General features: G+C 39.3%; 1 protein-coding gene across 1 annotated transcript in view; it reads right to left on the minus strand.

Moving 5' to 3' along the window:
- Positions 1–16981, minus strand: part of fbxw4 (F-box and WD repeat domain containing 4) — a 113524-nt gene that overhangs the window by 91583 nt on the left and 4960 nt on the right. Inside the window, exons 4-5 of the mRNA XM_061963739.1 lie at positions 16595–16727; positions 16379–16464 (exon numbers count right to left, since the gene is read on the minus strand). Coding sequence (XP_061819723.1) covers positions 16379–16464; positions 16595–16727 — 219 coding nt within the window. The remainder of the gene's footprint in view (positions 1–16378; positions 16465–16594; positions 16728–16981) is intronic.

Consider the following 16981-nt stretch of genomic DNA (forward strand, 5'->3'; position numbering starts at 1 on the left):
TCATCTGTGTGAAGGAGTGAACATCCAACATTAGAATGTATTACTAACGAGCAGAACCGCTCTATGTACAGTGCCGTCTAACCTTAAGAGGCAGCAGCTCAACACATGCAGGGTTCAACGTTAAGGTTTTTTTCTACTTGCCCGACTTCTCAAATATACTTGCCCCTATATTTTTACTTGTCCTGCCTAGGTTTTTTTCTGGCTGTGTAGTGCTCATGGCTTATATCTTACTAAAATTCTTCCCGTTGACTATTTACAACACTACACAGTATTTATTATTATTATTACCTATAATTACATTTAAATGGCATTGCATACATGTAAAATTAAATACTATTTCACATTATTTGACCAGTAGCAGTTACACTCATCTGAACAGGTCAGCCACCTGTTTAAAGCCCGATCACAGTTGAAATCTTGAAATGAAGGGCCTTTAATGGCCAAAACATTAACCTGGACAACATTTTAACAGCTGGTTGGCTCAGATTTTATTCTTTTCATTGCATTCACATGCTGCAGTGGACAGTGGGCAATTTAGCTTCAGTCCATGTGTGTTTATTGACAACAGGGTTATAACCTGGACACGTTAGCTCGTCGGTATGAAAACACGTTACTGAGTCAAACAGCGGCGGTGTTAATGAAGCAGCGTCAGGCTGCTCACGTCAGTGAAACGCTCGGTGAAATCGCGGATTAACGTTAAATATATTTAATATATCTACCTATAACACCTGTAAAAATGAAGCAATGCTACCACGCTAGCAAGCGTTAGCTAGCCGGCTATGAGCCACCAAGCTGCTAACTGTCGCCAAAAGGCACCATTTAAGTTTTTTTCCCCATGGCATCCTGGATCAAGGCTTTCAGCAGCTTTTGGACGTTTGAGGTAGAAACGTAGGAAGCGCCATCATTATGAAAAGTAGCCGGCGAGTATTTTGATCCCGTCCGTCCGTCCCTCTTCTTCTTCTTCTTCTTCTTCTGGCCCACCAGGTGAATTAAGTGCTATTGGCGGAGTTACAATGCATAGTAGGCTACCGCCATCTACTGCACCGGAGGTGTAACTACAAGCAACATTCACAGACAGTCCCATTGCTTTTATGAGCGGTCGAGCGAGTCAAAAGCCGAAAAATCCATTTGTGGCGGACGTAATTCTTTCGTGGCGGGCCGCCACAAATAAATGAATGTGTGGGAAACACTGTATATATATATATATATATATATATATATATATATATATATATATATATATATATATATATATGTGTGTGGAGGGGGGCGTGGTCGGCACGCCTCCTGCAGGAAGGGAGTGTGTATGGCCCGGCTTCGAAGCCCAGCTGACAGGTGAGTAGATTGCCCAGCTGGGACTAATTATCTAATCACAAGTAGAGAAGGAGGCCGCTGGCGACACAGCCCTGAACGACACAAAATCACGGCAAAATCATAACTGCACTGGTGCACAGTCATGTTGGAAGAGGATGGGTTGGGCGCATGGAATTGTCCAAAATGTTTTGGTATCCTGGATCATTCAAAGTTCCTTTCACTGGAACAAAGGGGCCAAGCCCAACTCCTGAAAAACAACCCCACATCATAATTCCTCCTCCACCAAATTTCACACTCGGCACAATGCAGTCTGAAATGTACCATTCTCTTGGCAGCCCCCAAACCCAGACTCGTCCATCAGGTTGCCAGATGGAAAAACGTGATTCATCATAATAATAATAATAGATTTTATTTGTAAAAAGCACTTCACTCCAGAGAACGCGTCTTCACTGCTCTAGAGTCCAGTGGCGACATGCTTTACACCACTGCATCCGACGCTTTACATTGGACTTGGTGATGCATGGCTTAGATGCAGCTGCTCGGCCATGGAAACCCATTCCATGAAGCTCTCTGCGTACTGTACGTGGGCTAATTGGAAGGTAACATGAAGTTTGGAACTCTGCAGCAACTGACTGTGCAGAAAGTAGGCGACCTCTTTGCACTATGCGCTTCAGCTTCCGCTGACCCTTCCAAACTCTTCCATTTTCTGATAATAAAGCCGACAGTTGACTATGGAACATTTAGGAGCGAGGACATTTCAAGACTGGATTTGTTGCAAAGGTGGCATCCTATGACAGTTCCACGCTGGAAATCACTGAGCTCCTGAGAGCGGCCCATTCTTTCACAAATGTTTGTAGAAACAGTCTCCACGTGGCTGTGCCTGAGTGCTTGATTTTATACACCTGTGGCCGGACCAAGTGATTAGGACACCTGATTCTGAACATTTGGACAGGTGGCCAAATACTTTTGGCAATATAGTGTATATTTAATTTTAAAGTTAAAGTACCAATGATTGTCACACACACACTAGGTGTGGCGAAATTATTCTCTGCATTTGACCCATCACCCTTGATCACCCCCTGGGAGGTGAGGGGAGCAGTGGGCAGCAGCTGTGGCCGCGCCCGGGAATACATTTACGTGATTTAACCCCCAATTCCAACCCTTGATGCTGAGTGCCAAGCAGGGAGGTAATGGGTCCCATTTTTATAGTCTTTGGTATGACTCGGCCGGGGTTTGAACTCAAAACCTACCGATCTCAGGGCGGACACTCTAACCACTATAGCCTATTGTTTGCGCACTATTGAGTAGAGAAGCACCGAAAATTCGGCTGCAAATAAGACTTTGATCACCGGAAAAAGCGCTACCGAAACCTGATGTTGTGATGAAGTAAACAAGACGCACGGGATAGTCTGGAGCGTAGTCAGCATGTGGACGCGACTTTTAAATATCCCAGATATAACCGGGGACAGCCATCTACAAAATGTGCAAATATTAAGGAGACATTGGCGGCTTTTAGGAGAGAAAGTCCAACTGAAGCAGCAGCGCCAAGCAAGTGTGACGTCATGCTCGCTGCAGCTCGCGTTTTGTCGGGGGCATCGAGGGACAGAAGTAGAGTCTCTTAACACGAGTACATTTTATAACACCATAAAAAGATGCTAGATTTGTTGTAAGTTGTTTTTAATAAAGAAAATGTCACTATAAGTCTTTAACATTTAAATAATTCTCAACAAAGTACAATTGAAAATATAGCAAAACAATATAGAATAAAAAATATATGTTAATACTAATTAATAATAACAGATTTGTTTTAAATGTATGTATACCTTTTTGAGGCTTTTTGAAGAAAATCATACATTATAGCAAATTTAAAAAAAATTATATGATGAGGTCATGGTGACCGCGCCCCCTAACCATGCCCCCACCGCTACCGGTATCTTGGTAATTTAGAGGAAACCCTGTACTTGCTCTGGAGCTTACTACAGGATTTAATTTGGTGTGGTTAGGATGATTGTGAGAAAGGTGAGGGAGCAGCCAAGAATTCCAAAGGAGGATCTGCTTAATGATGTTGAGAGTTGGAAACACAGTCAGCAAGACAAGCATTAATAACACACTTTGCTGTAATGATTGACATCCTGCAGTGCCCGCAAGCTCCCCCAGCTCAAGAACGCCATGCTGCATTTCCCTTTTACACATGGTTTAACCCCATTGGAGGCCATACTCCTTCCAAACACAGAGAGGGAAGCCCCAATGTCCATGTCTTTTACTCTGAGTAGCTAGGCTAAAAAAAGCATATTAAAACACTGTGTGAAAGGAGCTACAGAGACACATACTGGCAATCACAGTATTGGAGACAACATTCTCTGCATACACTCAACAGACCTGCAACACTTGTTTTTGCTCCCTCATTTTCTGAGTTAAATTTATAGATTGTACAGAAAAGGCCTATTTCTCCTAAATAGTGTTGATTAATCTGTCTAAATCTGTGTTAAATATTTTTTTAATCTGAAGAGGATATTTTCTGTCATAGACTCCACACATCAATATACTGTATAAAAATTAGGGTGTTGATTTATGCTGTATTGATATCATCTTAACACACTACACATACTGTATACACAACCATTTTGTCCCACCACTGATCTAGACTCTACTCCTCCAGGCCTGAAATGATCAAACAAAGTGAAAGAAGTAGAAACATAGCAACCACCATAGCAACAACCGGAACACAAAAATAAAAACATGGAGGAAGACATACGATGAGGGAATGATGGTAGTCTAATCCTAAACCAAAAAAAAGAAATGACTGAAAAAAATAATGGCAACAGCGTGAACATATCCTATAATCTATTGACCAAGATAGAGGTGGTTTGTTTTCAAGATAGGATAATCGTTGCTGTTTATAGCCTCGTACCACTAAGGTCCAAACGTAACCTATCTTAATAAATATGGCACAGAGTGATGCGGAAGTAGTCAGCGTTCCACACTGACATGAAGAGTTTACCGTAATATTTGCAATTGTTGGCCCCAACCTGTTTTGGAGCCAACTATCTGTAAAATTCCACTATTACCACACAGGACAACCAGCCAGATTTGATGTCGCCTTTGGTCGGAAAGGGTAGAATTAAGACAAAAACAGCCTGGTTATCTTTATGTATGCACCCTATTTTAGTGAGTAGTTATTTAAGCCCTTTGACAGGTGCAGTGTAGAGATGCTGATTAGCAGTGTTGGGACTAATGCGTTACAAAGTAACGCATTACTGTAACACCGTTATTTTCGGCAGTAACTAGTAGTCTAACGCGTTATTTTTTATATTCAGTAACTCAGTTACCGTTACTACATGATGCATCACTGCGTTATTTTACGTTATTTTTTATGTAGTATCGGCTAGAAAGTGAGAAGATCTGAGTGTGTTTTATTGGAGAGTTGCAGTGTTGTCCTTCTGATTCTTCCTGTGTCACAAGAGGCGCGCTGTGTGTGGGTGTGTTTGGGGCAGGGGGGCGTGTCTGTGTTTACTAACAAGACATGGCGGGCCGAAGCCGAGTTTCTTAACATGGAGATATTCTCACTACTTTTCTTTTGTCGAGCACAAAGAAAATAACATTTTAGTTAAATGTAAGTTGTGTCTTGGATCAAAGATCCTATCTACTGCCCAAAACAGCAATTCAAATCTGCTGAAACTGCTACAAAAGCAACATGCTTCGACAAAGCTAGTAAAGAGACACAGACTCCGATGCCACTTCACCTCCACTTAAGGATTTTAACGGAGTGACTGCTAGCCAGGAGAAATTGATAGAGCCATTGCAGCGTATGTGCTAGAAGACATGCAGGCTATTTCTACAGTGGAGTCACCCGCTTTCAGGCAGCTAATTAGCATGATACCGGCGTCAAACAGCAAATGGCACGGTAAACATTTTCCACGTACCTAGACAGTGAAGACATAAAAATGAAAAGCGAGCTAAAGAAAACTCTCCAAACTCTGCCTCTGCTCATCATTCAGCACTGAAGGTACACACTCTCTGTCCATCTATCCATCCATTTTCTACCATCAATTATTTTATATACTCTTTCATTTTAGACTTCTAGAGTGTTTGATAATCACATCACTCTAAATGTATAGACTATAAAGTTCACAAACATAAAGAGGGATACTAGTGGGCCAGGCCAATTTTTCCTTATCTCTAAACTAAAACTGGGGAAATGCGTAGAGTGTTTTGGGCTTCAGTACAGTGTTGATCTCCTCAAGACATGATTTTATTTCCGAATTCCTTGAGAAAAAAAAATGCCTGGTTAGGCTTTGTGTATGTCATGTGTGACTTCCTTAGGTGAAGCCAGGTTTACAGCTATGTTGTTATTATGCTGTTTGTTACTTATGTTATGTTGCAGCTATTTAAAATAGTTTTTTCAATTTGTTCTGGCCTGAAATAAATTGGCCCTTTGAAACATATCTTTGTCTTTGTGTGTTGTATGTAGACCACACGGCTTAGCAAAGTTCAGTGATGCAAATGCATTTAAGTTGATCAACAGATTGTATTATTCTCCAGTGCAATAACAGTACTGAAATGAAGGCTAAAAGGGCATTAATGGGAGCCTTAAAAAAGAAGAAGAAAAGAAGAAGTAACTAAATAGTTACTTTTCACAGTAAAGCATTACTTTTTGGTTTAAGTAACTGAGTTATATTTTAAATAAAGTAACTAGTAACTGTAACTAGTTACTGGTTTTCAGTAACTAACCCAACACTGCTGATTAGACAGCTAATACAGCTTGCATATGTCTTGATAACCTGTTTTGAAGGCATACAATTAAGAAGAATAACTCTGTATGACAAACAGTTCATTGTTTTAACCAAATAAATTGTTAAATGGCCCTATTTAGAATCAAGTGCACTAATCATTTCATGTTTGTATACTTAAGATGGTGTCGTGTCTAGCAGCCAAAGACAAAGTGTTTAGGAAACAGGGTTTCATCAAGTTTCTCAGCACCTGCTTTCAAAGAGTTAAAATTACACAGGTCGTTGGTCAGTGACAAGCGCAAACTACTTTCCATTTGGTGGGGGTGGAAGGCTTAGGTCTTGTCTGCTATTTCAACCAGCAAATTGGATGGATTAATGATGCAGATTATCTGCTTGCTTCCCTCCATCTTGAAGAGCTGCTCCAATGTCTAGACCAGACAGGCAGGATCGCAATACTGGCTTAATGATACACCAGATTTCTAATTTCTTTTTATCAAATTTTATTCCTAATAACTCAATCATTAACTATTAAAATGTGCTCGTTCCTTTAATGAAATAAACTGTATGTGTTATCAATAAAGCAATGTGTACTTTAGACCAGCTCATGTATCTTTCAGTTCAGTCCAAAACTATACTCCAGCGATTATGTTACGAGTAACAGAAAAAATAACATGTTGTGCATAACAATCCAACGTAGATCAATTAAATAAAGCTGCACGTTAAAAATCAGACAGATAATTGTTGGGCCGATATGAGGAATTATGACATCATGATAATAGGGCTGAATGATTTTGGAGTGTGAATGTTGTCTGTCTATCTGTGTTGGCCCTGCGATGAGGCGGCGACTTGTCCAGGGTGTACCCCGCCTTCCGCCCGAATGTAGCTGAGATAGGCTCCAGCGCCCCCCGTGACCCCGAAGGGAATAAGCGGTAGAAAATGGATGGATGGATGGATTTTGGAAAATAATTTATTTCCTCAATGTTGCAATGTGATTTAAGATGCATCTATTTTTTCAAGGTCGCCTTTTCATGTATTTTTCAACAAACACAAACATTAAATCAATCGGTTATATAACAAACCGATTTAACAATCTGATTTATTATGCATTCATATTTTTTTCTTAATTAATAAACAATACAATTATAAACTCTTACTAAATACTCTGACTTGCAGTCTTGGAAGCGTTCACCACAACAACTTAAGCAAGTACATAAGTCAGCAATAAATCACACAAAAGCAAGTGCAAATGACAACAATAACGCAAACAAGTGCACATATTTACCTTTAAGTAAACATTCAGTATGGTAAGTCACCCTTTTACTTCTGCTAATATTTCTTCTCGATCATGGACGCAGTAATTGTTTATCCTGATGTTGGTTTAAGTTAGTTACTTTTATGAGAGCTTTACTGTGTTCAGTGCAGCCAAACAAGATGTAACACACCACTTTTATAGTGTAGGCCGAATGTTTGTTGTTTGTCTTTAAAGGGACTGATTGGACTTCAGTATACAGAGAACCAAATGTGGACAGTGCTTATTGTAATTTTTTAGACATCTTTACTTCCATCCATCCATCCATTTTCTACCGCTTGTCTCTTTTTGGGGTCGTGGGGAGTGCTGGAGCCTATCTCAGCTGCATTCGGGCGGAAGGTGGGGTACACCCTGGACAAGTTGCCACCTCATCGCAGGGCCAACACAGATAGACAGACAACATTCACTGCATAATAAACATTGCCCTGTGAAAGAATATTTTATAAAAGGAAAAAATAAAAATAGCCATTGGATAACAAAAGGGATAATTAATGCCTGTAAAAAGAAAAACAATCTCTACAAACTTTTCATCAAAATAAAAACAAAAGAAGTCGAACAACGATACAAGTACAAAAATAAATTAACTGATATTATAAGAACAAGCAAACGGTTATGTTATCAAAAAAAAGAAAAGAAAAGAAAAACAATATAAAAGGAACTTGGGATATTTTTAATAGTCTAATCAAACAAGGATATTCAAAGTTGACAAATCCTGATTACTTTATGAATGAAAACGGTGAAGGTTATAATATGAGTAATGTAGTGAATAAGTTCAATAGTTTTTTTGTAAATGTTGGTCCTAAGTTGGCTGTTGATATCCCAGACATGGAGTAACAAAATCAACTATTGAACAGAATTCGTCGTCATTCTTCCTCTCAGCTACAAATGAGCAGGAAGTGACAAACATTGTGCGTAAGTGTAAAAGTAAGTGCTCCACTGACTGCCATGATATCAACATGATATTGGTTCAAAAAGTTATACTGAATATTGTAAAACCCTTATCTTATATACCGTAATTTCCGGACTATAAGCCGCTACTTTTTCCCCTCGTTCTGGTCCCTGCGGCTTATACAACGGTGCGGCTTTTCTGCGGCTTACGGTAACCAGGGGCGCGCACTACCGAGGATGCGCGAGACCAAGGCAGACATCTGGCGCCAGGTAACGAGAGCAAAACAAAGAGTAGGAGACCGTCAGCGACAGTTTGCGCGAAGGAAGTGTTCATGCAAACACCCTCAATATGGAAAACAAACGGAGAAGTGCATATGATGCTGCTTTTAAGTTAAAGGCAATCGATCTGGCTGTCAAAGAAGGAAATAGAGCTGCTGCACGTACCCTTGACATCAATGAATCAATGGTGAGACGTTGGAGACGGCAGCATGAAGAACTGATTCAATGCAAAAAGACAAAAAAATCCTTCAGAGGTAATAAAAGCAGATGGCCGGAACTTGAAAACTTTCTTGAGGACTGGGTGAACACACAGAGAGCAGACGGCCGGGGTGTTTCCACCGTGCAGATCCGACTGAAAGCCCAAACAACCGCCAAAGAAATGAATATTGAAGATTTTAGAGGTGGACCATCATGGTGTCTCAGATTTATGAGACGAAAAGGACTGTCCATTAGGGCACGGACGACTCTGAGTCAGCAACTCCCTCCCGACCACAAGGAGAAAATAACAAACTTCCGCGAATTCACACAAAGAAAGATAGACGAATATTCCATCGGACCGGACGAGATAATAAACATGGATGAAGTGCCTCTGTCATTTGACTTGCCTCTCACAAGGACTCTGCACGAATGCTGTTCGCCATGTCAAAGATGTGAAAGTTTGATTGAATGATTGAAAGATTTATTGTTAAAGGGGCGGTATAGCTCAGTTGGTAGAGCAGCCGTGCCAGCAACTTCAGGGTTGCAGGTTCGAGCCCCGCTTCCGCCATCCTAGTCACTGCCGTTGTGTCCTTGGGCAAGACACTTTACCCACCTGCTCCCAGTGCCACCCACACTGGTTTAAAAATGTAACTTAGATATTGGGTTTCACAATGTAAAGCGCTTTGAGTCACTTGAGAAAAGCGCTATATAAATATAATTCACTTCACTTCACTTAATAAATGGGACGCTTTGCGTTCCCAAACAGTCATCTGTGTCCTGACAATCCCCTCCGTGGTAGCAGGAACCCCTATATACTACGGTAATTACACATCAAAACGCCTGCGGCTTATAGTCGGGTGCGGCTTATATATGGAGCAATCTGTATTTTCCCCTAAATTTAGCTGGTGCGGCTTATAGTCAGGTGCGCCTTATAGTCCGGAAATTACGGTATGTAACCTATCATTCCAGACTGGCTGCTTTCTAAGTCAAATTAAAATCGCTAAGGTAACTCCGCTCTTCAAAAGTGACAGCAAACACGCTTTCACCAATTACAGACCAATCTCTCTTTTGCCTCAGTTCTCAAAAATCTTAGAGAAACTATTTAACTCTCGACTTGAATCTTTTCTTGAGAAGCATCATATAATCAATGACGGTCAGTATGGCTTTAGGTCCAAACGAACAACCTCAATGGCGATAACTGAATCTATTGAAGAAATTACTAATGCACTGGAGCATAAAAGATATGCAGTTGGTATTTTTATTGATCTAAAGAAAGCCTTTGATACCATTAATCATTCAATTCTACTCGATAAAATGGAAAGATATGGAAGTAGGGGGCTGGCTGGTGACTGGTTAAAAAGTTATTTAACAGGGAGGGTGCAGTTTGTAAAAATGGGTCAATTTTTATCTGATACTCTTGGCATTGCTTGTGGTGTCCCCCAAAGGTCCGTGTTGGGGCCAAAACTGTTTAATGTATATATTAATGATATGTTTAATACATCCAAAGTACTGAAATTTATACTATTTGCAGATGACACAAATATATTCTACAGTAGTGATGACTATAATGAGCTCATAAATATAGTAAACACAGAACTAAACATAGTAAAAAAATGAATGGAAACAAATAAATTATCTTTGAGTATAAATAAAACTAAGATAGTGATGTTTGGAAATCGTAACATAAGGTCTGAACAAAAAATAAGTATTGATGGTACCCAAATTGAAATCGTAAATGAGAATACATTTTTGAGAGTAATAATTGATAGTAAACTATCATGGAAACCTCATGTCAGACACATTAAAACAAAAATCTCCAAAAGCCTCTCAATTATAAACAAAGTAAAACTATACCTCAATGAAAATGCACTCTGTACTCTATACTGCACCTTGGTACTGCCATACCTTACATACTGTGTTGAAGTATGGGAATACTTACCACAACACAATTCATCCTCTGATCATATTACAGAAAAGAGCAGTGCGGATCATTCACAACGTTGGTTATTTAGAACATACTCATAATCTGTTTATGCAATCAAAGTTGCTCAAATTTGATGACCTTGACATTAATAATCTTATATAAAGCATTTAACAAATGATTGCCGCCTAATCTACAACGTTTTTTTATAAGTCGAGTGCAGGCCATAACTTGAGAGGCTTTGGATATTTCTCATTGCCGAGAGCTCAAACCACTCGTAAACGTTTTTGTGTGTCTGTATGCGGAGTAAAACTATGGAACATACTGGACTTACAACACAAGCAATGCCAAACTATTAATCAATTTAAACTATTATACAAACATGGGGTCTGGTTCAAATATAGAGATGAGGGTCTTTAATTTGACCTGCTGTAGTACTCTGTCTCAAAGTGTTAACATGTGCTCAATGTTTCCTTACCATTATTGCTATGTTGTCTATTACCATTATTGCTATGTTGTCTATTACCATTGTTGGTATATTCATTATTCCTACATTACAAATTATTGTTACAGTGTAATAATTATTGTTACCTGTGTTAATGCCACTATGATACAACATCTGTATTATAATCCTTGAACAAAGTAACAGTGAAACTCGAAACTCATGTGAATAATCACTGAATGGAGAACTGGGGGTGGGATTAAATAAATTATCTTCTTCCCACTCCCTTCTTGGCAAAACTGGACAATCATGCATTACATACTATACATTACCTTTTGCACTATATTAACTTATATTATTATGTGTTGTCAACTTTGTACTTTTTTATGTCATTGCCTGAAATAAATAAATAAATAAATAAATGAAATGAAAGGGGAACTGCACCTTTTTTGGGAATTTTCACAATCATTATGAAAGACATGCGACGGATGTTTTTTTTTCAATGCATTCTAACTCATCAATGAACGCAGAGCCAGAAGAAGGGTCTCTATTCTGCTCATAAAGTAAAGTAACCATCCAAAAAGCGCCACCAATACTCCATTTACATTTCGAGACTTGAATATTAACCGAGTATTAATGATATTGTTATTATAAGCGCTAATGCAGACAAAATATTTATAGCGGCACCGTGATTATGACCTTTTGTGCCAATGTTAACATGATCGACTGATTAGCTGCTTCCTCGTCAAACTTTATTCTAGATCATAAATCATGCCTCTTACCTGGATAGTAGAAGAATGAGGACATAATCTGACAAGTTAGTACGCTTTGAAAGCCAATTTAGACCCAGAATTTGGCGAGAACGACATGAAAAAACGCTTGGTTCCACTCCTCTTTTCTTCATGAGGATTATGAGTAGATCTTCATCAAAATTTTAATATATGAACCAGTCTGCATCCTAATGAAAGCAGACCTTGTACAGTAAGTGATGTTTTATGTGTGTTGGCTCTCATAAATTCTGCAATGAGCAGTAATCAGTGATGTTGTTGGAAAAAAAAAGCGAACGTTGTGACGCGTTTGTGAAATTAATGTGCCACATAACCAGCTCAGTGGCCTTGTGGTTAGAGTGTCCACCCTGAGACTAGAAGGTTGTGAGTTAAAACCCCGGCCGAGTCATACCAAAGACTATAAAAATGGGACCCGTTGCCTCCCTGCTTGGCACTCAGCATCAAGGGTTGGAATCGGGGGTTAAAACACCAAAATTATTCCTGAGCCCGGCGCACGCTGCTGCTTAGTGCTCCCCTTACCTCCCACGGGGTGAACATGGGGAAGGGTCAAATGCAGAGGACAAATTTCACCACACCCAGTGTGTGTGACGATCGTTGGGACTAACTTTTTAACTTTAACATATGCGTAAAATGATCAAAATACATATATTAAATGTTATTATAAATGTATCTGATACTACATTACATATATATTTACATCATGTATATAAAACCTTGATGGAGGTGTTTGGTGGTTTTTCCAAGGGCTCAATAAACAGAATAGAGCAGCTCCAACAGGCTCCATTGTAAGCAGACTTTTGATCTAATTTATTTACTATTTAGAATGCGTAAAAAAATACATCCGTCGTTATGTCTTTTTTAATAATTGTGAACAATAGGCAAAATTCCCCCAAAAAGTGCAGTTCCCCTTCAAGCTCTCACTTGACAGCTGTAATGTGTGGCGGTGAGACACAGCTGAATGTTGTACACGTCCCTCATAAAATCCTGGCTGTATATCTTCCTTTATGTTAATGAAATAATCATCAAACTTGTTTTATGTGTTGGTACACATTTTTTACAGTACCTCAAATTCAAATTGCACTTTAATGTATTTTCATTCAATATAAGATACAAAATTTGAGTTTTAAAACTCCACAATGTGGGTCACCACTTGTTTGCAAAGCACCGGTTAGAAGCACTGATGTATACAAGTAATTAAAGAATACAATTATAATTTGTCATTTAAAAGTGTTGTTTAGTAACTTGAAACAAAAGTCTTGTAGTACGGTACTCAGTACACCAATTATACTTTACTGCAAAATGTTTGTGATGACAAACAAAAAAAAAAAAAAATGGAGAGGAAAAATAAATTGTTCTCTTACCCCACAGAACGCACCGAAAAAGAAGCAAAACTGTGGCCCTAAAATCAGGTATGGACTATAGCGTGGGTTACCTGTAGCGTTGCACCTCTTGTAAACACAATTATAAATATGAAAAAAATTACAGTTGTCAACTGTTAGCATATATTACCTCAATCTAACATTGTGGAAATGTCTGTTACAAGATACTGCAGGAGTAAACAGTAGGGATGCGGTACTATGTACAATCCTGCACAAGACAATACGCTACAACCTGTAGTCTATTTGTCTCTTTCTTATACTACTATATGTATAGATATATATTAGGTATATTTATATATAGCTATATATATAAACTAGCAGTAGAAGGTGATCCTTTATCGGCTTGAGTCATGGTAGGGCCTTCTTCTTCGCTGTAACAAAGGTCCGCTGTGGCATCTTTTTCGGTCTCATCACAATTAAAGACTTTCTGCAGAACAAAGCCCCCTTTGTTGATAAAATCCTCGAACTGAAGGAACCGCAAGATGAAGGCTAACTACTAACATGCTAGTTCAAAGTGGCTGTCCAGCAACCCGAAGCTATACAGCAAGACTGTGGGAGTTTGGACACATTTAAAGCATTTCTGATGACACATAGTGATCTGCACCAGGTACAAACGACAATTGTGGAAAAAAAGACGTCGAAAGTGCCGCAAGCTGCTGAAGCTCAATGAAATGGCAGAGCCCATGTCTACAGGATGTACACAGGATTTGACGTAGGTGGCCCCGTCTCTTCAAATTGGCCGTGCCCACTTGTAGAGGAACTGATGGCTTCAAGCAGGCTGATTTGAGATACAAGTGTTTTGAGTTATGAGCTCGGTCCTAGAACCATTTGAGGTCATAAGTTAAGTTACTAGTGCATCAGAAAATACTAAAACATGTGGACATTGGCAAGTTAATAACATTTTGCTAAAAGATAATGAAATGAGCTTTCACATTCAAAACATGCAACATAAACATTTCCCTACTAAATGAAGCCACACACTTTCTGGATAAACACTTCCTATCTTTACTGGGTTTTTTTTATTCTATATTGCAGGGGTGTCCAAAGTGGGGCTCGTGGGCCAAATTTGGCCTGCTGAGTTGTTTTGTTTGGCTCGCCAAAGGGTGGGAACTTTATTATTTCCATTTAGGTTATTTGTGTTTCACACTTAAAATTAAGGTGTCCTAACCCAATATTGATATAGGATTTCGAATACAAAAACAAGCATCACATGCTATCAGTTAACATGTAAAATCTCTGATACAAGCAGCCGTGCAGTGTTTACTTGTGCAAAACTGGACAGTTAATTTGTTTCTTTTTTAGTCAAGTCATTTACAAAAGAGAAACATGCTAAGCCATAGGCTACTAGCAGTTACACAACAGCGAAGCACAAAATAACACACAAGCTAGACATATGTAATAATCATTGAAAAATATTGCAGTCTAAAACAGCACATTTGTCAATATAAACAAGTATCAAATAATTATAGTTGCATATTACTGACACATACAAAATCTCCAAAGCATATTAGAAAGTATCCAGTAATAAACAGCTTTTTTGATACATGTTGCAGGCATCAAATTCCAAACTAGCTAATATTTGCAAAAAATAAAGTGTCCACATAATTCAACCTACTGCTTAAATTCATGAAATATTATGGCCAACAAGTGTCACCAAAAGCAAAATGCATAAGTCCATTCGAGAAGGTTAATAATAAATAGGTCCGTGTTTTTCATACCTACCATTGTTCTCTGTTTGGCTCATTTTACTTGATCAAACATGTTCTAACGTTCCAAACAATAAAAATATTACACGAATGTATGATTCCTGCTGATATTGCACTAGATCAATATCAGTATCGACCAATTCTCAAGGTTCCAATATTGGTAACGTATTGGAAGTGAAAAAGTTGTATCGGGACTAGGGCTGGGCGATATATCGATATACGCGATATATCGCGGGTTTGTCTCTGTGCGATATAGAAAATGACTATATCGTGATATCGAGTATACGTTCTCACGCAGTTGCTTTTAGCTGCGGGCATTACACTACAGGCTCTCCTCCTCTTTCCAGTCTCTCCTTCTCACAGACAGACAAGCGCACCTTCTTACACACGTCACATACTGTCACGTCATACGTCACATACGTATACGCCCTCCCCGACCAGAGAGGTAGCAGCATGGCTAACGTTAGCTGTGATGCTAGCGGAGTGGTGCGAGCGCGAATACAAGAGAAAGAAGGTGCGAATCTGGTAACAAATGGAGGAATAATTAATTCCCCCAACAAACAGCAGGGGGCCATCGTCTGGCGGTGGTTTGGCTTCAATTGGGAAGATGTCTAACAGACAACCGTAATTTGTCAAGTGTGGGGCAAAAGTGTTGCTATAAAAAGTAGCATTACTGCTGTAACAAACAGTTCAGGGTGTACCAAGTTACCGAAGTGTGTTAGTAAGGAGGAGGAGTTTTGTCCCTCCAGAGTTGTTGCCATAAGGCTGTGACGTAGGGTGTGTGTGGTTGTGGAAGGAGGTGTGTGATGTTGACATTAAAGACGCGGTGGCTACCGAACCTGCTCTAATGTCTCCCGTTTATTATTTTATTGGATAAGTACACTGTATAGGTGAACCCAGGACACTCGGCTACACTGCTAATATGTAGCATCATTTGAAAAGTCACCCGCTAGACAATGAAGAGGGCTTACTCCGCACGTCAATATCTCCGTTTGGTGCCACACGCCCACACCATCAAAATGCCGAGGCAAACATTTCCAGATCAACACCGTATGAAAAAAATAGTGATTTTTTTTTGTTGTGATTTCCTTCTCTGCATGAAAGTTTAAAAGTAGCATATATTAATGCAGTATGAAGAATAATGTTTTAATGTAGACACATAGAATCATCATACTGCTGTGATTATATGCATCAAGTGTTCATTCAAGGCTAAGGCAAAATATCGAGATATATATCGTGTATCGCGATATGGCCTTAAAATATCGCGATATTAAAAAAAGGCAATATCGCCCAGCCCTAATCGGGACACTCCCACTTAAAATTGCTGTCTTTGGCCCGCAACCCATTGGTACATGTTCACTTTGGCCTTTGGGGGCAAAAATTTTGGGAACCCCTGCTATATTGTGTGAGTGAGCAAGTCTTACCTCAGTGCAGGATTGATTGCTACAGACCACACTCTGTCATACAAGGGGATTACATGTTTTTGGCAGTCAGAAGCCAAAGACCAGACCTGCAAAAAGAATGACATCATCATAGCCCCATAATACGATGCACTGTGCACATTATATACGAGTGGGGTAAATAGCATAGTTGACTGTATTGCAATGGGCATTAATATGTAAAAATGTAGTGATAATGACCCGGGTAGTTTGATCTCTGGATCCACTGATGATGAGTCCATCTTTTGAGTCAATACAGTTTATTTCCTGGTGATGACCTGACAACTGAGTTGAATTGTGAGTCCTCCTATTGTGAACCACAATCTTGCCATCGCTAAAACACACAAAAGGGAGTTATTAGAATACATCTGTTATCTGGGTTTGGCAAAATAATAACAACATGACTACGTTGAGAGCAGAAATATGAAATATGATCAGGAATCGGTACCATATGTTCGGTTCAATCGGTCAAATGTTAAAATGTACCCTTCCCTACAGACACATTCATCTTTTTAATTTTACAGTGACAATCATTTTCAACAGCATCTATAGCAGAATTCATTAAAATTAGTTTAAAACATCCCACCA

The sequence above is a fragment of the Nerophis lumbriciformis genome, linkage group LG02 (assembly GCF_033978685.3).
Source record: "Nerophis lumbriciformis linkage group LG02, RoL_Nlum_v2.1, whole genome shotgun sequence".
Lineage (NCBI taxonomy): Eukaryota > Metazoa > Chordata > Actinopteri > Syngnathiformes > Syngnathidae > Nerophis > Nerophis lumbriciformis.